At 35.7% G+C, this 25,217-nt stretch overlaps 1 protein-coding gene across 3 annotated transcripts in view; it reads right to left on the bottom strand.

Annotated features, from left to right (window-relative positions):
* Nucleotides 1–25,217, bottom strand: part of LOC125681177 (5-hydroxytryptamine receptor-like) — a 64,852-nt gene extending 39,635 nt beyond the window's left edge. The window contains exons 1-2 of one of the 3 annotated variants that reach the window (XM_048921143.2): nt 25,164–25,217; nt 3,656–4,461 (exon numbers count right to left, since the gene is read on the bottom strand). In XM_048921143.2, the coding sequence (XP_048777100.2) occupies nt 3,656–4,234 (579 nt within the window). In that variant the 5' untranslated portion in view covers nt 4,235–4,461; nt 25,164–25,217. Of the gene's footprint in view, nt 1–3,655; nt 4,462–6,975; nt 7,438–25,163 lie in introns of those variants that run through there. The other 2 variants (XM_048921142.2, XM_048921141.2) reach the window with 2 other exon arrangements.

Genomic DNA, 25,217 nt, shown 5'->3' with positions numbered 1-25,217 from the left:
TGAGATCTTAGTAATAATTCAACCAAACCAATGGTGTAAATTGATACCGCAACTAAAGAACAACCGTTCTCGCTCTAGATATACCATGTCACATGAGGTCATAAATATTAATAATGAAAAGGCACAACAATACTATTGCTAATAAATATAGCTCATTATAATAAATATTTTATATAGTGCAATTCATTTGCAGCCTATGATCTTAGTCCCTGTCAAATTGCGAAAGAAACCCCCTTAGCGTCTTCCATTTAAAAAATAATAAAATAGCATTCAAATATTGCAAGCTGCAGAATGAGAAATAAAAATTCAAATTCAAGTTTTTAAAGAATTTATTTTTCTAAATATGATTGTTTAACCACCCTACCCCTCCTCCAAAGTAAAATTGTATAACAAGCCCACCCTCAAAAATAAAATGCGATGGGGAGGGGGGGGACTAAGTGTCGCATTGGAGAAAGAAAAAAAATATATACACACATGTACGTAGTTCAAAACGGTATTTTATCTACCCGAAAAGATGGTTCTATTCACTGTATACAGGTTCTTACAGGCAGCTACTAGTGTAGGTATAATTATGTTTAAACAACACATGATGAGAGAGAGAGAGAGAGAGAGAGAGAGAGAGAGAGAGAGAGAGAGAGAGTAACATCTGCTAGAGTTGTACTACTGGTGTATAATTTCTTTACACCGTTGTCGATTGTAATAGAAACCGATTTTACAGCTTTTAATCTATCGCAAGCCAATTCATCCAACGTGTCGCAGACACCGAGAGAAATTGATCGGCTGCATATGACTAGAGAGAATTTCACTACTACAAGATCAATGTTTGATCTTCAATAGTTTGTTTAACTTTCCTCATTCTATTAATAAGATATTGTGCTTCAATGGAAATGTCAACCGTTTTCAAAACATATATACCTTTTATGAAATATATGTTTCTTGATGGAAATTGAATAAAGCTTAGATCTATATGCTGTTCATAATATCTTTCCTGCGCTCGATCAGATATGATTGTTGGTTGGGAATTCGTCTTTCTCTGTTAGAAATCATAAAGAGAAAGAATATTTACTGATTACCGACTAGTATTGTTGTGACCTTTTCGCGTGCAAATTGAAAATTACAGTACAATTGTACAAGCACAAATCACTAAAAGTCCATTACAGTACAACTGTACAAGCACTAATCACTAAAAGTCCGCTTTTCCAAACGTGTTCATTGAGATTGTTTCATATAATCTGTTATTAAATTCTTCTTAGGAAATAATAAAACCAATATATGTTCCTTTTTGTATTCGTTCAATGTCTATCGCGGGATTCATTAATCTTTTAGTAAGGATTCTTTACTTTACGTTCCGCTTAACGAGGAAAAATGTCCACCGAGGAATCTAGTAAATGTTTGCGCTAATACTTGACTGTATGTGGTTGATAATCATGAAAGGGACTCAATTATTTTTTGCAATATATTAATCAGTCACGGTCGCATAAGTTTAATTTACATTTCAAGAGCGTTATTCCTTTGTCCAGTAGGACTGCTACCGTCAGCACAACCACATATAACGGAATCAGGTTAGAGACTAGCATTCTAATCACTGTATGACGCTTCTTATATCTTTTAAGAATTATTCTATTTACAACTGCAATGTTTTTCTTTCTGGTGCAAATTTGTGAAAAATCAAGAGAGCACACTGAGGCATAACTAATAAGTTTCAAAACAATATTTTACAGCCAAAATTACAATTTATTTTTGGATTTCTTCTATATATCGGCGGCAGCCCTGGAGAGAGAGAGAGAGAGAGAGAGAGAGAGAGAGAGAGAGAGAGTGTGTGTGTGTGTGTGTGTGTGTGTGTGTGTGTGTGTGTGTGTGTGTGTGTGTGTGTGTGTGTGAGAGAGAGAGGTCAATGAGTATGTTCCGTCACGCAACCCCTTGTTGCAGAAATGCATCTGTTTCCACACGGCATGACCTCGATCATAAAGCTACAGCCACATAATTATACAAGTGTTAGCAATTGTGGCAAAATCGATGATGTGCACATTTTATATTTTTGAAATTTCATAAAACAAAAACTCCGATACATAAAACACTGTTGTGGAAGGGGGCAATCCACTTTCTGTGATACTCTGAAATTACAAACCAGTAAACCCGTAGCTATTTCAATTTATATTGCTAAATATGATGACCGTACTCTCAGTTGCAGACAGTGGAGTACAAAAACAAGAGAAGTGTAATTTGTCTAATACCAAAATAAATGTTCACACATTCACAGTGATACAGTACTGATAGTTTGTTAGCGTATTATCAGTAATTTCAGCGAGAGATTTAGTCCTGGCGGGTGCCCTTTTTCAACATGACAGGAGTAAAACAAATGATTTACTGGAAATCAAATGACTGACGTCGGCTCGCGGTTGGAGAGGAACAAAAAAGTGACACATTTCTTCATTCCTTACCATACGTTTTACAGAGAAAATATGATTTATGCGTCTGAGATGATGTAAAAAGGGTGCTAGTTACACTCTCCCAAGCAAATCTAACCTCATTACCTCAATACTTTATCACCATGAAACCAGAAGCCACCGTCATTACGAAGTCATTTAATGATGGTACCCAGCAATTCTACGCACCTGTGTTTGTTCCTTACTTCAACAGTCTCAAATAGAATAGCAAGAACGAGTAAGTGTTATTATGATAGGACTACTCTTATCCGATGTGTGAAAGTGGCTAGTTATCCGGCACTAAGGATATACTTCGTATACCTCCATGCAGACAAGAGTTTGACTTCTGCCAGATTGAAACATTTACCCCTCCTATCAAAGGAACTATTTTTGATAAATAATTGATTACAAGGTTAGCAAAAATAAGGAGAGCGTTAGTATGGGAGTCAATAGAATTATCTTAACGACGGTAAAAACAACACTACATCACCATTTCAAAGATCATTTTTCTAGGAGATTTTCATCTATAATGTCCATTATCAAAGGGAAAGGAACATCGAACGTAAATGTCGTAAATCTCACTGAATGTTGCTTATTATCGAAATCAAGATTAAATAGTCTTCTTTGTTTTGAAGTTCGATTGCGTTCCTGTTTTCGGAACGCCTTCCCGTGCCTAGAATGCCTCGGATACTTTGATGTTCATGTTCTAGACGCACTGTGATTGATTCCTAATGGACAAAATTTCATTTTTCATTCGATCAAAAGTCTGTAATTAATTTATCAACAGATGCTTAAAAGTATTCTTCACTCAAGAAATTTTAGTAGCATGTTTTCCGATTCTGCGCTTACTAAATAAGGAATATAATTTTCGTAACAGTAATCGATAACTGTAAAAACAATTAGCTTTCAATTTCAAAATTAATCTAATTTTCTAGAGATAAATGTACCAAGAGTGTTATTTAAGCTACATTAATATCGGTATTGTACACGTAGCAGATTTAAAAAAGAAACCAATGTAGCATATGTTTGCGAGAGATTTTTTTATGAAGCACAAAACCGTTTTGTATGGCATAAAAAGAATTGCGTCGTTTTAAGAAAAGTTCACAAAACTGAAAAGTCCAATCATTTTTTGAACACAACAGGAAAAATCTTGCAGTTTTACGCTTCACCAAAAAAAAAAAATTCATGTATCTGTATCTCTATTTAGATATACACGTTTGAAGACTTACCTCGAGGTAAATAGCCAGGGGCATCACCATGACAGCAACCATAATGTCGGCCACAGCGAGCGAGCAGATAAAGTAGTTGGTGACCGTTCTTAGACTCCTCTCTCTGTAAACACTCATGACTACCAGGACATTGCCAAAAACTGTCAGTAGGGGAATTAGAATCAAAAAGAGGACCCAGTACTCACCCCCCATCTCGGGGACGGAAGTACTATTGTCATACACAAAAGTACTATTTACATAGGACACTGTTGATGAAGAATTGGCACTATTATTCATACACATGTTTATGTATTCCGCCTCAGTATCATTCAAACCGGAACATATAAGGTCGTTCCAAAATTCTGATATGGACTGGGATGTTGTTTCCTCTTTGCCATTTCCGGATTGACCACTCGAATAAGGCGCAATCAGATTAGCCTTTCTGAGTCCACCACTCGCCCTTTCTGTAGCTAATTGCAATACTTTGGAGGTCGTCTGATCCAGTGCAGACTCACTCGGAGAAAGCTTTCCTATAAAAGTCCCTTTCCCTCTAGTGTGAAGATTAGAGGAAGCCATGTTGTAATCAAAGACTTCTACCATAGTGTCCTCATCGTCTTTTTTTTTTTTTTTTCTTGTCTTTTTTTTTTTTACTACGAATAATTATTCAACCTGTTCATCGAAAACTGTCAAAAGGTAATGTACGAACTGAAATCAACACATCGCTGTAAAGTACTGCATCGATCGCAGCCTCGTGTGCCATTTGGGGGCTTTCTCCTCATACGTCGACCTGTGATGCTTGTTGTAAGAACCTTCCACTTCGCCACAATCTGTAATTGAAATAGTAGCATTTGTTATTATGCAGAAGAAAAATTTTATTTATAAAGACAGCTTAAATAACAACTAACTTTGATATAACAATTTTAGATAACAATGTAGATTTTTATACAGTAAGCACTTGACAATGGTCGCAGTTAGAAATATCATAGAGAGGCAATCAGCTAGCCATAAAAAAAAAAATTCATCCTATCTGATTAAAGAAAAATAAATTGCTGTGATTTTTCAGCTAAAAGTTTTAAAGTCTTTTAACAAAATATAGACTGCCTGTTTTATTTCGCAATTCGGATACACTTTCTCTCCGGTGCTAGTATTCACCAGAGAAAGTCTTTGAAGTAAGGATAATTAAGTGACAAGACAGTGAGGCTGGAGGCAAACAACTTAGGTTTATGGATCTCGAACCTAATTCTGGCTACGGGAAAAGAGCCTAATAGCACTTCCAAAGTTAGCCAGCAGACGACATGCAACTCGTACGTTTTATGTAGTTCTCGTCTTATAATCGTATCATTTGATCGTGGTCCTAGAGCATGCAAAGCAGATCTGGTTCATAAAAAGTGAAATGAATTGGTTTCAGTGCCAATAGAATGGTAGATTATATTCGTGTTTTCGCGGCAACTTGTGCTGCAAGTCCCGAGTATCATGCAAATGAATAAAGTTATCGCCTTTGATAGCTTTTTCGATGGTTTGGTCCAAACGAGCACGCAAAACTTCATTGGGACCTTTCTGAGTACCTTCAGAAAACCTTACAGCATATCAGTTGTCACTCAATATGAACAATACGGTCAATTTTCTCTCAACGGCGATAATAAAGGACGGCGAAAGAATCCCATAACGGTAATAGTATAACAATTGGCCAAGTTCTAACCAATCTATAGTTCCCTAATGATAGAGCGGGTGCTTATCGCTGGACCCTTGATACCTCAGTAATAGACTGGTGTTTTAGTTCTCCTGGGACACACTCTGATGACATTGGGGCTGGCTCGTCGTAATGCCCATCCACATCGATTTTTCGAAGACATTTGGAGTAAACCCTAAGACTTGTCACTGGCCATAAATCTACTTTGTACCATTAGTAAATGCGGAACAATCACTCAAGTTGGCCAGTGGTTGCGATTTTGAACTCTAGAAGATAAATCTACAGGTCTTTTGTTGTCTGTATTTGGCAAGTTTGTTTGATATGCCTCGAGCCTTTGATTCATAAGGGAATTAGGATTACTGTTTACTTTTTGTGGGTTTCATTCATTCATTTAGTTATCAATACACATTTATCTAGTTTATCAATGTAATCAAACCTTCCAAGGTCTAGAACGATTTATCATTTTAGGTTACAATAATCGGCAATACACTTTTTGTTAATTGGAATGGGCATATTGCATACAGTTTACTTGATCTATTCTTGTGCTTCTAACAGGGAATTTATATCTACAATATGATTAGAATATTTATAGGTTTCTAAGTAGTAAAGAAAAGGAATTATGATAGTTAAAAGAATGATTATTATTTGTAGTTCTAAATACCAGAGTGATAGCCAAGTGTGATTAAGAATTGGTATATTTTTTTTCTTTTACCAGTAGATTGCGTTAAGATCCAATATAATAAAAGATTGATAATGTACTATAAAAGATTCGTGTATCTGAAAACCAAAATTAACGGATTTTGGTCTCCGTATTACTATGTGATGCTCAAAATATACTTTTCATAATTTACTTATAAAAATGAAGAAAGAAACCTGCTCAAATGTTATTCATTTCACCAGTTCATCAGTAAATTATGAAGATTTTGTGTTCACGTTGTATTTATAAATGAAAATATCTTGCCTTGAATTCTCTTCCTTTTGAAGCTAAGTTTGATATAAATTTCCTTCTATCTTATATGCATTTGCAGCAATATTTGATGGAAAACCCTATTCAGTCCATGTAATTCTGATGACGAAATACATGTATGGCTAGCCGGCAAACACTCTTCTGACTTTTAGTTTAAAGCGTCGCTGGCACTTGGCATTAACCTGGGTGTGAAAATCGCTAATCGATGCTAATATAATTAAAACGAGTTGTAAATTCAAACAAAATATAATTCAATATAACCGCGACTGACTGAATAATGGGCCGTCACTGTAGGTGTATCGGCCCGAGTCAGACCTGCACCGAAGTCCCGTTTTAAGGACAATGCTGTCGCGTGTTTCTATTTATTGAATCCAAGCTGGAGTTTTCAAAATGATCAAAATTGACAATTTCCGACTCCGGGAAGTACAAAGCATCGCTAGAGAATTTTCATTAAAGCTAACATCATTTTCTTTTTACTTATTAAGCTAATTAGTGAAATTGAATTTGTTGTTTCTGATGTTTTCAGAAGGGTGTTGTTTTGGATGCAGCTGTGTTGAATTCGTTTATTGTTACGGGGAGGCGAAAGGGTCAACCTAGAACCTTTCTCTGTTTCCAATAACTTCCGAGATTCAGAGCATATTTTGTATAAAAATAAATAATTCAGAATACGACCTGTTTACTTACCACATGCACAGAAAAATGCACAATCCAAATTCCAAAATGAAATTCTTAAAATGCAAATATTGACTCACATGTAAATTCCTGAGCTACGAGCAGTGATTTGGGTTATTTGATAATTATATCCAAGAACTATTTTAGTAGTTGGCTCACGTGTGGTTGTGTATTGCCTATTCACTATCGTTCCCTCTGGAAATTATTGTTTTTCTTTATTTGAGGAAAGTAATCCAAGCACGCACGTGACGACTTTCAGAGTGGGATCTCTGTTAATACCCCGTTTAGGTCCCGAGGAAATTTTTATAGCTCGGTCGATACTGCAATCAATCGGTTGTATGGTTAGGAGAATCTTATATATAAGGATTACACGGCCACTGTTCGCCGTGACTGGGAGACTCTGCAGCTCCACGGTTAGTCTGAAGCTCTTCCCATGTCCGCACTTGCGCATTGAATTGGCCAATTCTTTTTCTTACTTTGAAATTGAGAGAAATATCGAGCTAATGATAGAGTACTTGTGTAATATTATTACTGTTATCTACCGGATCATAAAGAATAAACGACACTTGATCTTTTGGAGTTTTTGTAAATAGTTGGGAAGACACTTATGGTGTGAAATTTTAATCGAAGATAATTTGGTTAATGTTAGATAAGGAAGCCTTTGATACAGGAAGAAAAAAATCCGGGCAGTTGTTTAATTGGCTCCTAATTATCCATATCAAAACTTGCTTATCTGTAACCTCGACATGCCACCCAGTCAATTCCAGCATGTTTCAGCGCTCACTCAAAGTCTCATCACCGCGGGTGTACAAGACTAGCAGGGCTATCCAGAAGACGATCAATTATCTTTTAGGTATCTGGACTGGAATTAAAATCTTTCAAAGATCAAGTTCCAAGTTCGGATGACAGAGATAGCATAAATTTCTAGTCATCATTTTTTTGGTTTTTACGTTTCAGTCAGTGATCACACTTGATCGTTTCCTTCGATTGCTGCGAACTATCGGCGAAAAACGACGGCTCTGAAGTGGAAAAATGATGGCCCTATTTAGTTGACGCGTAATTACTTGCAATAAGTTTCTAAGGTTACTTAAAAGCCCATGCCAGCCCTGATTTTATGTACCTAATAATGCACGACTCGGGGTTTTGTGGGAGTTACAATTTAAAAGTCTTTCAGAGATGTTGTTTCATTATAGGAAAATTGGAAAAGACGAGAAATTATTTTGACATCGATATAGAAGTACGAGTATACAGATCAATATTTTTTTTATATAGGAATTAATGTTTTGTGAAAGAAAACCATTTCAACAGCACGGAATTAGTAATAAAAGATATTTATCGGAGTGACGTAAGTTTAGAATTCGGTTCTAAAGTATTGACGTAACGATTTGTTCTGTTCATATGGCGCTGTCCAATGGCGATGTTTATAACTAACGGTATTTAGATATGGATTACTTAATTGTTAACGTCAACAAAGTAGATCGTTAAACGAATTTTCATCGATTTCTTAAAAAAGAAAAGTACTTTATCTAAAATGATAATGAAACATATCGTTGTTTGTAATGAGTTGTTCGCATTCTAATTATAACATTTATAGATGAATCAGTACCAAATAGTTGACTCTCAATGAAGTTTTAGGTTAGTTTATTTATAAGCTAGGTTGAAGGCAGCCAGTGTAGATTTATCTTACGTCATATAAGACCCGGATCAGCGTGAAAATTCAATTTAAATTTAATTTTTTAACCTTCATATTCACAATATTTTTACAAAAGCAAACAATAACATATACATACATGTATATACGCATACATATATACACACTCACATGTACATACAGACATAAATACATATACATGTACACATATACACATAATAGATTATTTTCAGTTATATAAATGATATTAAAGTATATATATTTCAAACATTTGTTAAATTGGTTGTACTTACAATTTTTCAGTAAAATAAATTTTTTAACATATAATCGACTAATTACATTCTTTTTTAGGGTCTCAAAGCTCAACCTCTTTGAAGGGGTGAACTTCTTTGTATAAATATAGTATTTTTTAAATTATTAGAATTATAAAAAATTCAGTTTATTATGCAATAATTGTAACTAGCTATATTCAAGTAAAATAATTGTTTTCAACCACATAGACCATGTACTTCAAACTCACATTCCAGGTGTTTTCAACAATTTCAATGGAGAAATAAATTTTATATTTGAAAACTTGTTCATGAGGGTATCCATTGCGACGTCTCACGCTTTCATTTTTCCCCGGAATTTCCATTCGTTAAAATAGACGTTCTGTATTTATCAAGATTTATACGCGAATTGTAAACAACTGCGACGCATTTACGAGGAAATGGCTATATCATAACAATTTGAAAAAATATCAAAGATAAAAAACATTGGAAAATGTATGAAGGTTTACCAAAGCAAATTGTAAAAAGACATACGTGACGTTTCTCAATAATGTATAATTTTTTCGTGCCATTTCATGTACAATTCATTTGCGGTTTATTTCGTTTTTACAAAAAATCTTGGGGTATATTACCATGTCTGTTTTAGAGCTAGCATACTTTGATAGTTCCTGGTTGTTGTAAGTAGAATTAACAAATTCAGTTTAAATGTAAAAATGGGTATTGCCGTAGTAAAGAAGGAGAGAAAAAATATTTGGTGCAATCAGGCATTGAACCCGGGGCCCTTAAAATACATGTTAAGTGATCTAACAACTGTGGTATTAACCAGACCGATATAAAATGTTTGGTAAAATTACTACGATAAAAAATTTCACGTGGGGATTCCAGTTAGATTAGGTCCTCAGTACCCCTTGCTTGTCGTCAGAGGTGACTAAATGGGGCGGTCCTTCTGATAAGACCGCAAAAACCGAGGCTTCGTGTCACAACATAGATCCCTCCTTGCACAAAGGCCGTAAGCGCCGAGCATAGACCTAAATTTTACAGCCCTTCACTGGCAATGGTGACGTCTCCATATGAGTGAAATATTCTCGATAGTATTATAACAATGAACAGCCAACCAACTGGAAATCATACACGAACTCTTCGTATCAAGATACAAAAGATGATACATGTATTTGAGAAATGTCAGAAACGCTGCGGGTGTCTTTAAAGTTGCGGGTTTGTGGCGTGATTGTTTGTTTCACGTCTCGTGGATCATTCCCTCATATTGAGACGTCATCAGTTCTAGGTAAAGTACCACGAATTAAGACCAATGTTCAGCCCTCAGGGGTTATTTTTAGCGTGCCAAAGCCTACCGCGACACGGTGTCCATATCCTAAAGACCAGTGATTCTCACTTCAACATGCCGAGTGTTTAAAGAAATAATTTCAAGCGCGGGACGTTAAACAACATACAATCAATCGAGCAGCCTATAATGTGCATGGTGCTTAAGGCCGTGGCAGTAAGGTAGCAGGGGACAGTTTCGCACTATAGGCCCAGTCAACTTTAAAAAAAAAAAATGGAAATATCCCATATTTGAAGTGATATTGAATGTGTAAAAATGTATAGAATAATTTTAGGATGCATGTCAAATGTAGCTGAGTGCTTCATAAAAATGTTGATATACAACATGTAGGTCATTCTCTACCCAGAGTTCCGTGCGCTTCTCGCACTACATGAATGTGAAGCTTGTATAACTTGCCCTCTGGTGAGAGTATGCATATAGGTGTCACCATGATTCCTAGCATATAGATGGGTGCAAATACGAAACTAAGATATGTGGTCAGTTGCTGAAGAAATTCCGGTGAAAACATGCATGACCCAGCAAAAGGTCTGTAGCTGAGAGGGAAGGTGGATGGCCCAATATGAAAGGTCGATTTTTAAGAAGGGCAGACAGGGTTCTTGATTGTACACAGTGTCAAAATCCTCACGCTTGGTACTGTGATGGTGTGGGGGTGGTGCGGATTAGCCCAAATGAGAGGAAATCAAAGCAAAAAAGGGACACCTGCTCGGAGCATGTTTTGTGCACCAGCACCAGTATTTATAGATTACATTTAATTTAGGGTCATGATTTATTAACTACACTAATATGAAATACAAGTATTGACATAAAAGGGAAATATGATTTTTCATTAGTCTGTCATAATCTGACTTTGATGTATACCTCCTATCCACATGTTTCAGAACCAAAGAAACTGTCCCTTGCCACCTAAGGGTTCTTTATCATGTCAACACCTGCCATGACACTGGGCCTCGGTTTTTCAAGATCCGTGACTCTCACACGAGCGTTTGGCGGAGGAACAGCCATTACTTATTTTAACGTGGCCAAGGTAGTCCTGAGCCGGGGCTCGAACCCTCAACCTCACGGTCACCAAGCAGACGCTCTAACCACTGATTCACCACAACCACCTAGCAATCTCTGAGCTAAAAGATTGTATATTGTTTAACATCCCACTCGAGAATTCTTCACTCACATGGAGATATCACCTTTGCCGTTGAAGGGCTGCAAAATTCAGACCTAGATGCTCGGCGCTTAAGGCCATTGAGCAGGAAGGGATCTTTGCCGTGTCACGCCTGTTGTGACACGAAGCCTCGGGTTTTTTCCGGTCTCATCCGAAAGACCGCCCTCTTTAGTCTCCTCGTACGACAAGCAAGCGGTACTGAGGACCTATTCTAACCCGGATCCCCACGTAACCACTAGGAGGGGACATACAGTGTAATGGTAAATACCATCGGTGTACTTGGTTTGGTCTTTCAAAATTTCGTCTAATTGTGGATATTGTACTATTTGGCGTATTCCTACGGTTGTAAATTAGCGCTTTCCTTGTGGGTAATGGACTATTCAGTGTATTCCTAAATAAGTAGAGCGCAACATGAATAAATGGTACATTTTATGTAAGTTCAGCACAAACGAGGGGCCAAATTCCCTCATACAAAATTTGAAAATCCGGGATCATAACTGCAGTGTCTTTCTTCTTTAGATATCATGACATATGGATCCCTCACTACAGTTTTCTATTTCATTCAACGTCGTCTTGCCCTTCACTACAAAAGGATATAATATGTACCGATATGATTATTTGGGGGAAAAAGAAAAGGAATTAAACGAAATGAGATAAGACCTAGGCTGTTTCTGTTATATATTTGCATCAAAAGAATGAATCGAAACAAGACAAGAAAATCGCAACGCGTCATCATATATGTCAAACATACACATTCAAAGTAATGTTGAATTTTTTTAATCCACATCTGATCCATATGTACCACCAGACAATGTGAGAAAAAAGGTCATTTTATGAAACTGTACACGTATTTCGGTACCTATTTTGTCTTTGACAAAACTATACAGATTTACGTAGACAGGTGCTTGTTGTTTGTTGAGTGATGATTTCAACAGATTATGTTCAAAAGTGTCTGACCCCGATACTTGTTTTTGTTGTTGTTTTTTTTATATATATATATAATAGGGATTTCAAGGCAGTAATTCACTGTCAAATATGAAAATGGTTCATAGATAAAACACACAAAAATATGATGAGTACTTAGAATTTAAAATGATTATAAGAATTTCTACGAAATTTCATCGTACCAGTGCTTTTTGTGTATTTACAAGGAAGTATTGTAAGTTTGAAGGGTTCTTTCTTACGAACGAAATAGTTTGAATATGCAAAAAAAAAATTCATTGAATTCAAAATTCTAAACAAAGAAGCAATACCATCATTGTGGTACTTTTAAATAGTCGATTTTTTTTCTTCTTTGGCATATGGGGTGTTTATCATTAATTTATGTATAAATAGTGCATCTAAGTTGTCTGTATTCCTCAAGGAAATCATAGCACAGCGACTCTCAAAAATGATTCAACACTTTTTCCATTGCACTTCTCTTAAATTTCAATTTGAAAATCACCGCGCATTCCGCATGCAAACGTAATTTAAGTACTTCATCAACAGCATATCTATTTTTAACAGTATTTAATCAGTATAAAGATGAATTGATGTATTCATACGTCATATGAAGCAGATCATCAACACATAAACTGTTGAAATTATGTCACTCTTGCACGAGACAACAGTATAGTTGAAAATTTCGGTATTTGAATCAATCTAAGATTTACGATGTGTTAGTTAATTAACACATGAAGTGGAAAGCTATAATAACAATTGCTTTTAACTGCGAGGGGAAACTCGTTCCAACAACAGCTGATAAGGAATTTTACACCATTGGACGAGAGGACGCTTTACATTCCGACCCCCTACGCTATGGAGTAAGATTAATTAATATATTTATTTACAGGCGGTAATTGTAGAACAATACATACATTTGGACGAGGCTTATGATCTCGTACTGGTTTCAATTATTTATCCAAACTTTTCAACTTTCTGCTCCTTACTGAAATTTATGTTTTCCGAAATTGCAAAATTTAGAATTTTTGTGTTCTATTTAACCATGCCTTTGATAGTAATCAGACGATAAAGAGCCAATAAAACTGCTGTGAGATAACATTAGAGTCGTAAAATACATTGCAATGAACATGGATTTTCAATAACGCAGAGAGATCACAGGACTGATACATGAAAGATACATATACATGTACTTGCATAATTATCTTTTTTATTTCGATATCAGTTTTTATTAATAGTTTTATCATTGAGGGGGTTGCATTTTATCAATCAAATTTAATAAACGTTACACGGCGGACTACTGACAAAATTTATCGTGGTTTCATCAACTTTCGTTGAACTATTTGGTTTATTTTTGTCGTTGCGCCAAATGATAAAAGCAAGTAAACGACAAAATACAATTTTTGCTCATAAAAGAAGAACATATAGACTGCGAAAGTTTGAATCTCGAATTATGCTGCAACAGTACAAGATGAAAGGGGTCGTTATCTAAACGGTAAACATGTGATTACGCCGAGTCCGTGACGTCTTGCAGCTTTTATCTATCAATAGTCAGCATAGTAGGGATGTAGAAATGGACTCTGGAATAGTACACAGTTATTGAATGGGTCCAAGGACAACAACTGGCCTGAATTTCTAAAAAAAAAAAAAAAAAATAAAAATAAAAAATCAATATATGCACCCAGGGGTGCACGAGCCGAGTTGCATGGTATACATTGTAAAGTCAGGAATGATGTGGCATATTTATAATTGTGAATATTCGGATTTAAACTTTTTGAGTTATCATGCAGATCCAGATATTTCTAAAATTTTCAATCTTTTTTCAGGACTGTGACCTTGACCTTTTTTCTCCAAAATCAATAGGAGGTTTTCCTAACCTGCTATCCAACAATATAACCAAGTTTCATTTCATTCAGTTTTAAACTTTTCGAGTTACTGTCCAGAAACCATATTTGTATGAAGTTTTCAATCTATTTTCGGTCACTGTGACCTTGACCTTTGTTCTCCAAAATCAATCGGCCTTGCTTTGCTGATATCCAACAATAATATCCAAGTTTCATTTAATTCAAATTAAAAAAATTCGAGCTATCCTCCTGAAACCAAAATATTTTTGAATTTTAAATCTATTTTCGGTCACTGTGACCTTGACCTTTGACCTATTTTCTCCAAAATCAATAGAGGTCTTCCTCATCTGGTACATAACAATATCTTTAAGTATCATTTGATTCCGATTTAAACTTTCTGAGTTATCATCCGGAAACCACATTTTTCTGAAATTTTCATTCTATTATCGGTCACTGTGAACTTGACCTTTAACCATTTTTCTCCAAAATTTACAGGGGTCTTCCTTACATGGTACCCAACAATATATCAAAGTTTCATTTGATTAGATGGTAAACTTTTCGAGTTATCATTCGGAAACCAATTGTTGACGCCCAACCATCCGCCCGCCTGCATCACCAAACCAATAGCCGAGTTCAATTTCGTTGCAACTCGGCTAAAAAGAACTTTAGTCGAATCATGGACTGAAGTCTTAGATTTTACTTCGAGAAATCCAGACCTGTTTTGTTTGACACGAGAACGGATCTGTTGCCCCAAGCCACAGATCCATACTAGGGTCAAACAAAACAGCTGTTATCCGAGGAATCATTTCATGAGTGGTTTTCTTTTTGTCATATAAACTTCTTTTCTTCGTATTGAAATGTAAGCATTTTTAGCTAGGACAGAGAAAATTCAAGTCAAAGCAATTATTCGCCGGATGCGAACATGTGGATGAGGTTAAAAGGCTACAAATGAATCCTTGAACATTGTGTAATATTCAAGATTGATTTTCATAACAACTTCAGTTTTGGTATCATTAAAGTCTTATTCTAATACATTTATAAACGCCCATGTGGATTTTGATAGTGGTAGAATATTTCCGTTACATAGTACGTCTTAGCCACATTTGTTTTAACGCTTGTTCATATCGTAAGGTAATACTGTGACGTCACATATACATATATTTTACAATTTTTTCCGCTCCGTGATTCGTCTAATAAATTGTGTATTTCATCATAAGGCATACTTCACCATTATGTAAACAAAGCGGCAGACTAGGAATCACGTGACTTGCGTAGCCAATAGAAATAGGACAGACTATTGCTCGGTCCACAGTTCGTAAACTTGAATTAGCTTATTTCCAATGGAGTCCTTAATTTTTAAGGCTTGGATTTAATGGACGAAGTTTATACCACCTTATCAAAAGCTGTTGTTAATTAAGTAACACTTGTATTAATCAAATACAGAAATGAATTATACTATGCATTTCATAAAACGTTTATAGTATATAATTATTTACCAAACATTCTGAAATATGCGTGTGTAAAATGTACATTTGTTAGCGCGTGTATATAGTTCTTAACTTTGGGGGTGTTGCACGATAAAGATCACTCCCTGCTCAAAGGTCATAAGCTCCGAGCATAGGCCTAAATTTTACAGCCCTTCACCGGCAATGGTTACGTCTCCACATGAGTGAATCCCCAAGAAGGACTTTAAACAATATACAACTTATAAAAGTCAGTTTTCGTTCATTGTACTACTGACCGGTTCCTGTTTTACATAATCATATATATATACAAGCTTTACTAAACGTCTTCGTGTTTCATTTTTAACATATATATATATATATATATATATATATATATATATATATATATATATATACATATATAATATTTCGCGTTATAACGCAGAAATTTCGCTTTTTATTTTCCCACCACGAATATGAGATTTTACGACATTTTTAAATACATTTCGCTAAACACGATGCATTCCGAGAAATGATGTCCAACGCAGTTACCTATAAACAAGTTCATGTGCAGTTGCATGGCCAGGCTGAGTCAGCAAAACTAATTGCCAGACGATGGAGAAAACTGCAACACCTCGTGAATTTATCCAGTCAGCAAACTTGACACATGATATGCACAATTGAGAAATTGCATGAGAATACCTGCCGAGAAACATGCTTATTGTGGCATTGAATATTGATGTTCAACACCTGCGACTGGTGGAGAAACCAGAGATGCTGACCTCTGTACGTTGAATTGATGCAGTTCGTGTGGTGGGCCTTTTAAGTCAAAATCTGAATATCGTAATGAAATGATTGAGAAGTCAATCTTTCCAAAAGAAAACTGTTATTCAATATTGCTTCATCAAATTTCTAGTGTCTGCAAATTAAGAGTTTCAGTTCAAAAGTAATGAACATCTTACAGGTGATTGACATGTTGACTTAAGTCTGAGTTTGTTACATGATTCCGGGGCCTGTAAACATGGTGTAAAGAACAGCATGATTCCGGGGACTGTAAACACGGTGTAAAGAACAGCATGATTCCGGGGACTGTAAACACGGTGTAAAGAACAGCATGATTCCGGGGACTGTAAACACGGTGTAAAGAACAGAATGGTTTCCAACAACTTCCTTGTTACGAGCGTGTAAAACAAAGCACCCTCTGGCAATGAAAGGCGAAGATAACGAACAGTGATCAATCTCATAACTCCTATTTTTGTCGTGACAGAGGTTTGAAATATCAATACAAATCAACGTCATTGTTATAATGCATTGTTTTTGTATTTCACTTTACACAAGCACGTACATCGATTCAACGGACGGGGAACCTGGCCACTACGTTTTGACAACATTTTTTTTTGTTGGTATTACTTTATTTTCACATGCAAAAAGATATTGCGTGACCTCCCCCTTTTTAGCTCACATGAGCTGAAAGTTAGGTGAGTTTTACTAATCATATAATCATATTTTATCCGGCGTCAGTCTGTCCGTCGGTAAACTTTCATCGAAAGGGGCATGGACACGATTTATTTTTCCATTTTTATTGTTTAAAATGCTTAACTAAATTATTTCTAATAGACAAACAAAATTTTAATATCAATACGGAATATCGGAACCATTATTTCGTCTCCGATTCCGTCCCGGTTTTAATATTTAGTATGTCCAACGAGATCACGTTTTCTGCGTGAACTTGGGCAACTTTATGAGTAAACAAGCACATGTAACTTTCTTACTATCAGATATAGTGAGTTTAGGGACAGTTTAGCGTCGTATTTGAAAGTTGGGGGGGGGGGGGGGGGGGACAAAGGAAGAAAAAGAAAGCGGCAACCATTATATTAATATGAAAAATCTCAGCAAGAAAAAACGTTCTGCCCATACTCCTAAATCGTAAAGGGGTTGGGGTGGTGGTACCCTTTAGTACATGTATGATTGATTGATTGAATATTGTTTAACGTCCCTCACGAGAATATTTCACTCATATGGAGACGTCACCACTGCCGGTGAAGGGCTGCGAAATTTAGGCCTATGCTCGGCGCTTATGGCCTTTGATCTTTATCGTGCCACACCTGCTGTGACACGGGACCTCGGTTTTTGCTGTCTCATCCGAAGGACCGCGCTATTTAGTCGCCTCCTACGACAAGCAAGGGGTACTGAGGACCTATTATAACCCGGATACCCACGGGATTAGTTCCATCAATTTAACCTTGCATTTACACTACCATTCACCGCTACTATTAACTATATCAAGTGACCAGCTTATAAATCGATCTTTGCATATACTAATAACAAATTTATGTGATAATTTAACGCGATGTCAGGAAAAGGGGGTGATGGTCTGCAGATCTTTTGTTTTATCTCCGCTGCCAAACTTCAGTAATTTAATCCAATATCTCATGTTTTGGTACCAGGGCATTCATTTGCAACATTCTGAAAAATAATCTTCAAACCAGGTAGATATTTTTGTATCAGAAATGAGTTGTCTTAAGCCATCACCAATTTGTATGTACAAGAGTTGCCCAAGTGACGCATAATTTTCTCAACTTCTTTTTCTGAAGAGTTCCAAAATTTTCTAGTTCCGATATCCCGTATTGTTGAGTTACAACTGAGATATAGCATTCACAATTCTTTGTTATGTAAACAAGGCTCGTGCCACGTTTTTGTTTGCATAGATATTGCTTGATAGAAAATAGCATGTTTAAAACAAAATGAGATGTGACAAATACTAGAAACTATTTAATTGTGTTCAGAATTAACTTGTAAATTGAAAAACGAATCTGCTTTAAACGCAACTTAACCTATGTAAACAAAAACATGACACGAACCTTGTTTACACTACAAATAATGGTGAGCTCTGTATCTCTCATGTACCTCGACAACTGATATTCAAATTTTTTGCTGACTATTAAAAATACCTTGATTATGCATTCTAACCATTAAAAAGGAAAACAAAATAAAATTTGAAATCATCATCAAGAACCACTGGGCCAAAAAAGTAAAACTTACATGAAAGAGTCCGATTCCAGTTTGTTCAAATCATGGCCCTCGGGAGTAAATTGGTGTTTAAACAATATTTATTCAATCCTGTAAATTAAGTTGGTGCCACAATAGGGTGTCCAAATTATACATGGGGATATACAGTGTATACATATAGGAAAAATACCCCAGGGGGAAGGCTCACTCTAGAGCCAGGCTTCCGAGGGGGGGGGGGGGGCTCACGCTAGAGCCAGACTTCCGGGGGGAGGGGAGGCTCACTCTAGAACCAGGCTTCCAGGGGAAGGCTCACTCTAGAGCCAGGCTTCCGGGGGGAAGTATCATCATGGGGGAAGGCTCACTCTACAACACCGGCAATGGTGACGTCTCCATATGAGTAAAATATTATCGAGAGTGACGTTAAACAATATTCAATCAATCATTCCCTCATTCATTTTTAAAAAATGAAATGTAATTCTTATATTTACACTGTTGTCTCCATATGAGTTTAAAAATACTCGAGCGGGACGTTAAACAATATACAATCAATCAATCTACTTTCATTTCTGTCAGAATTCACAGCCGTTAAAATGGACGCACTATATTTATCAATATTCATGCGCGCAATTTTCATAACTACATCGCATTTATGAAGAAATGAATATCGTGAAAATCGGTAAAGATAACGAAGGCAGAAAAGAGAGAGGGAGAGAGAGAGAGAAATAATTAATGGCAGCATTCTGTTACAAACGTACATGCTTCATGGAATGAGAAATATTAACATTACTACACTTTCTAAAGCACTGATCGCAATAAATCGTCATTTCAAGTCGCTATGAGAATGTTCCATTTCCATTAAATGTTACTATTGACACTAGCTCGGCATACTTGTCTTACGTTTTTACCCAAGAAAATGATTGATTACACAAAAAGTAATCCAAATTTGTAAGATTGTATGATAGAACGATCACAAAAACTATAATAAAAAGCGATTGTCTCCATCTCTGAATGACGGTGAAGAACCCACCCAGGATAATTTTTTCGTGCAAGAGTGACTAGCAGAAAAGGAAAGAATCACAAAAAAATCTGCCTCCAATATGAATGATGACTTACAAATTACGATATAATTAGGCCCTCCACAAAAACAAATAAACAAGTACATCTGTTATTCTCCAAAAAAAATCTATTAAAGTGCATCCAGTATTAGAAAAAAAATATGCGCTTCATTTTTACAGTTTTTAATGTTTTCTCTTATCTTAAGTATTGTACGTCACAATTTTGTTTAAAAATATCAAAATGATTTACAGTTTTCAAAGATAAAATATTTTATTAAATTCCCAACACAAAGTAATATAAATTCCTAGAGGATGAATAAATTCTGTCTTGTAAATTACTAATTAGTTTTCTTTCATCAGTATGTCCGGTATATTCAACTGTACATAAGTCCCTGGTCCTAGAAGAGTAGGGAAAAAGTTAAAGACGGAATGTGACGTTTGTTATATTCTCGTCACATTGGAGTAATTCCTACAGAACACACCATATGTCCAGAATAACCCCTGTATAACCCACACACCTTCTGTAAGTCACATGCAATTCTTATAATTAGATAAAGTAGCGATTAAAATGCGAGCATCGTAGTGATTTTTTTTAATATTGAGCACAGAGATGTTTTAACATGATAGGAACCGAATCTCGTTAAATTGCATACGTATGTTTGTTTTTAGAATCGTAGTTGGAATAAACAGATTTACTCCCAAAAAAGTAATGTTGGGACGGAAACTATTGTACTAGAAATAAGAACTAGTATCCGATCTCATTGTCCGGGTTTGACATGAATCGACCTCTATATACTAGATAGTAATTACACTTTTCCCACAGAAAGTTCTGATTTACATCCATTCTAATTATAAATCAAATACACATGTAACAACAGCTAGCAAACGTTTCATGTATTGGTCGAACAATCCACAAAGCTAAGCTTCCTCTTAATTTGAAAAAGCAAGGCTTTAACGTACACCAATAATTGGAACACAGATATTCACTCTCTAGGATTGTTAGGACATTAGCCTCACGGAGTGTCTTTGAAACGTTATGTCATTTTTACTTCATATCAAACATCAAAATACGGAATATGTAATTAGAATGAGATGGTGAGTTTCTTTTTTACGCGTAAGGGTGTAAAAAACGAGATATAATTTCGTTTCTGTTTTGGTCAGAATTTTTGAATTTCTGACATCTGACAAAGATCAATATCAGAGAATGGGGGCGGATTTGTTACATGCTCATAATTCAAATCGGACAGACAATTTTAATATGCCCATCGATCAGGACATTAAGAGTGTGTGACCCACTGATCTGATCATGTTTCCCTCCCCTCTGTACGCAGTCCTTTGATGGGGATTAAGTCCGTATGCTTATTCCCATCCAGCACCTTAATAGTAACATTTAAGACCGAGATAAACCGACTGACATAAGCCAATTTGATAAATATAAAAACAATGTTGTACCCAATCCATTGCTCAAAAGCAATGTGACATAATAAAATTATTATTGTATGATATAATTTCCGTCTCTTAGTTGGTAGATAAAAGCAAGCTGAATTTATTGATTTTTTTGTCTGTCTTTTGTTTTTTATTGGAAAATTTGTAAATCAAACATTTATTTCTTCAAATTCTAATGGGATTTGTAAATCAATGTATATGATTTATTCTTACCTGTGAATTACTGAACATATGGTCATAATATTTGAAGTCCAAAGCGTCATCAAATCTCAAATTGCTATAAAAAGGGCCTTAAGGGGAATGAATATCGCAGCGCCCTCTATGACAGATTATCATACACATACGATGCATTAATTACAATTCTGTAAGGTGTCGGATGGGCATACTCCACAAATGACCGACCTCGATCTTCTCTCCACTACGGACACAAGTTCCTAGTAGACAAAAGTTAAAGACAAAAGAGTTGGGAACAAACAAACAACAAAAACAATGTCGACGTGACACGCTGATCACAGTATGCCAATATGATCGCGGTTTCTCTACATGTCGTACTAATCAGAGGACAGGTTAGGGTAGCCTGGTAATAATGCATACTAATTGATGTCTTATCCTTATTATTATGTTCATGGATATTTCTTTCGCTGTAAACATATTCTGTATGACTTTGCGTTTGTAGGATGTGTTTGCGAAGAAGAAATTTACATTATGACTTAAAGCAATAACCGGACTACTGAAACTGTGTTCCCATTTTATGGTCAAACTTTTATTGCCTTGAATTTCTTCCCCAAGATTTACAACAGCCGATTGCTCAGTGTTAACATTTAATCCTGATTTACCGTGTTCCACGCAGCCATGAAAATCAAATTCTAGATTTAACCGAAATATCATACTAATCATAATCAGATAGAAATGCAAATATCTTATGCAGGATTTGTGATAGCATTGATGTGACGGCACGTTTTGTCAAAACAAGTCGAATATCCATCTATTTTCTTGATATAAAACGATTACTGAGCAAGCTTATTAAATTTTCCCTGTTTTGTAATATCATTTTATTGCCAACATGGCCTGCGACAGAATTATTTCTTTGAAACAAATCCCTCTGATCAATAAAATGGTTTCTTTTTCTGTTAAGCATCGATGTTTCCAAATTCACAACTTTTACAATTTTCTTTACAGAAATAACCTGTATCTTTTGATTGTTTTGGCTTGGTGTAAATTCAATATTTACTAACAACTTGCATAGTTTAATCATACACCCACGAGTTCTACCAGTCTCTGCTTTATCTCTGGTCAGTCTGAGAAGCGGGCCCCTGTAGAGATTCCCGCACACTAGGGTTAGGTATTTTTGTTCTCGTTACATGAACCCGGTGCTGGTGTAAATTGCAGTTGGATGTCTAACAATAATAGATTTCCGTGATCTCCAAATAACATCCTTTACTTTGAATATTGACAGGTGTGGAGCGCGATAAATATATGATGGAAATAACTTCCCAGACCGGCATCCCAACTCTCCGTAGTGTATATGATATTGATAATACATTTGGGATATTCTTGCCTTTCTATAAAATATTCAGCTATTGTCATGTTATTGCCTCTTGAACACATAAACCAGAATATGTTTTCACGCTGTTGTAATGTCAATCCATTATTATTGCAGATCAAAATTCACCCGAGAGATCAACATGCACATGTCCATAACGATCAATCTACCTCAGACTGTTTACTGTACGACAGTGCACCGCCATGGTCACGTTTACCGACAGTACTAATCAAGCAAAATATTGTTTTAATGAATTAGCAAATTCATTACCAAAAACATTCCACGTGAGTCAAGATATCATGAAGATATAGATACAATTTCTGTTGAAAAACTAAAAAAAAATAATTTTTTTTTATGAATTCTCTGAATCTTGCACACGATTATCGACATTGAAATGTTCCGTTGCCGTTTACTGTGACATATGCTACTTCTGCTTTGTCGTATTTAACGTGACGGTCTTCCGATTTTTCATCCTTGAATAAGGGGTAGTCGATATACGTATTCACGGACAAATGTTCATGATCGGCATGATCTATGAACTGTATGCTATAAATATAGAAATGTGCTGTTACCTTTCAAAATTGGATTGCAATTTACGAAAATCAAACCGATAAACGCATTACGCGCTAACCCGATACTTGGAACAGAAAGGAGATCTGAAATTCAATTTGATAAGAGAGGAAACAGAAAATAAAAATTGATGATAATCAGAAACCTTCAAATTAGAAATGCGTTTAGGACTATTTGTAGACAATTTTTAGAAAATCTACACCTGTAGATAAAAACTAATAGTTTCATAGCACACATGTGTGCATGATATTTCACAAAAGTATGAAGATCCCCAAGTTCAGTAGTCGTGTATAAAGAGATCTTCATAAAGTATGAAGATCCCCAAGTTCAGTAGTCGTGTATAAAGAGATCTTCATAAAGTATGAAGATCCCCAAGTTCAGTAGTCGTGTATAAAGAGATCTTCATAAAGTATGAAGATCCCCAAGTTCAGTAGTCGTGTATAAAGAGATCTTCATAAAGTATGAAGATCCCCAAGTTCAGTAGTCGTGTAAAAAGAGATCTTCATAAAGTATGAAGATCCCCAAGTTCAGTAGTCCTGTATAAAGAGATCTTCATAGTGTATTCTTGTTGTAGGGATCCTACCGTTTTTGTCGAAATAAAATTCCCAAGATAGTAATGGACTTTTGAGTTTAATCAGTGTGTATTCATAAACAAAAACCAATGATGTGACAAATTTCTAACATTGCATCACATCAAACGAAGCTATAATACTACCAACTTTTGAAATAGCAACTGTTTGGGTGAATTTCATTTTTTTTTTATTCTTCCCTGTTTTAGTCATGTTCGGTGTTCATAAAAGTTGAATAAACCCAGTAATTTCCATTTTAACGTCTCCACGTTTGCTAGATCTTTCAACAAAGAGCACGTTTATAAAGAGTAAATTACCCTAAAGCGCTGTACATGTAAAACAATAAAGCAAAGAACAATAAATACATAAAAAGGCATGAAATAATACTAAACCTGAGGTAAACACAGTAACTATGATTAGACAAACCTAAACAAGTTTTTAAAAACACCTGTTTACATAAATATCGAATTACAGATTAAATGCAAGTTTTAAAAGATATGTTTTAAGTTTGTTTAAAAAAAAACAGCTAATGAACCTTCGAAACGAAGATCCAGTGTGAGGCAGTTCCAACTGGTTGATGAGGACAAATCGAACCGTCTTTCACCATACAGTTTAATACGAACGCGAGGATTTAAAATCGTTCGCTGAGGACAACAGACTTGAACTAGTTCTTGGGTGTATGCTGGAACTAATACATGTAGAGCCGACACCATGTATGAATCCATGTAGAGCCAACACCCATGTATATGTTTACATTCTGTTTTCATTTCTGTCAGAACTCCCAGCCGTTTAGGTTAACGTACTGTATTTTTTCAGATTAATACGCGCATTGTTCACAACTGCAGCGCGTACATGAGAAATGGATATCAATGCAATTTGTAAAGGCATCAAAGGCAAAAATATTGGAAATGTATAAACATTCTACAAAATTTAAAATTGTATACGAGTGAACTGTAATGAACAAGGTTATCATTGTGTAATAAACTACATGAATTAGACCACTCAAGGAAAACCAAAGAGCGGAGGGTTAAATATTGTCAATCAAAACTATATTATATCTAAAAGGTAAGAGACATTGTAAATGAAAACTAGACTAAGGAAACAAAGAAGTTCTGTAGTAAATCAACCATATTGAGAATAAGATTAGGCATTTTATACGGATGAGTGATTTTCAAACGAGGGTAGACTTTGCCGCTGGAGTGAATAGCTTTTATTGCACACCCAACCAACATCCTGAAATTGTAGGAGGCGTAGCATTTTGACAAATCAAGGAGTAACACACCAGAGAAATCTGACGTGGGTGGAGGGAAAATGGAGGATATCTACAACAATATTTTGAAAGTGAAAAAGTTTTAAATTTACCTTATCAACATGTAGTTGGTGGACTTAGGAACACTTACATTGTGAGGATTCCTG

This window comes from Ostrea edulis, chromosome 2 (assembly GCF_947568905.1).
Source record: "Ostrea edulis chromosome 2, xbOstEdul1.1, whole genome shotgun sequence".
NCBI lineage: Eukaryota > Metazoa > Mollusca > Bivalvia > Ostreida > Ostreidae > Ostrea > Ostrea edulis.
This window is presented reverse-complemented; position numbering and strand designations above follow the sequence as displayed.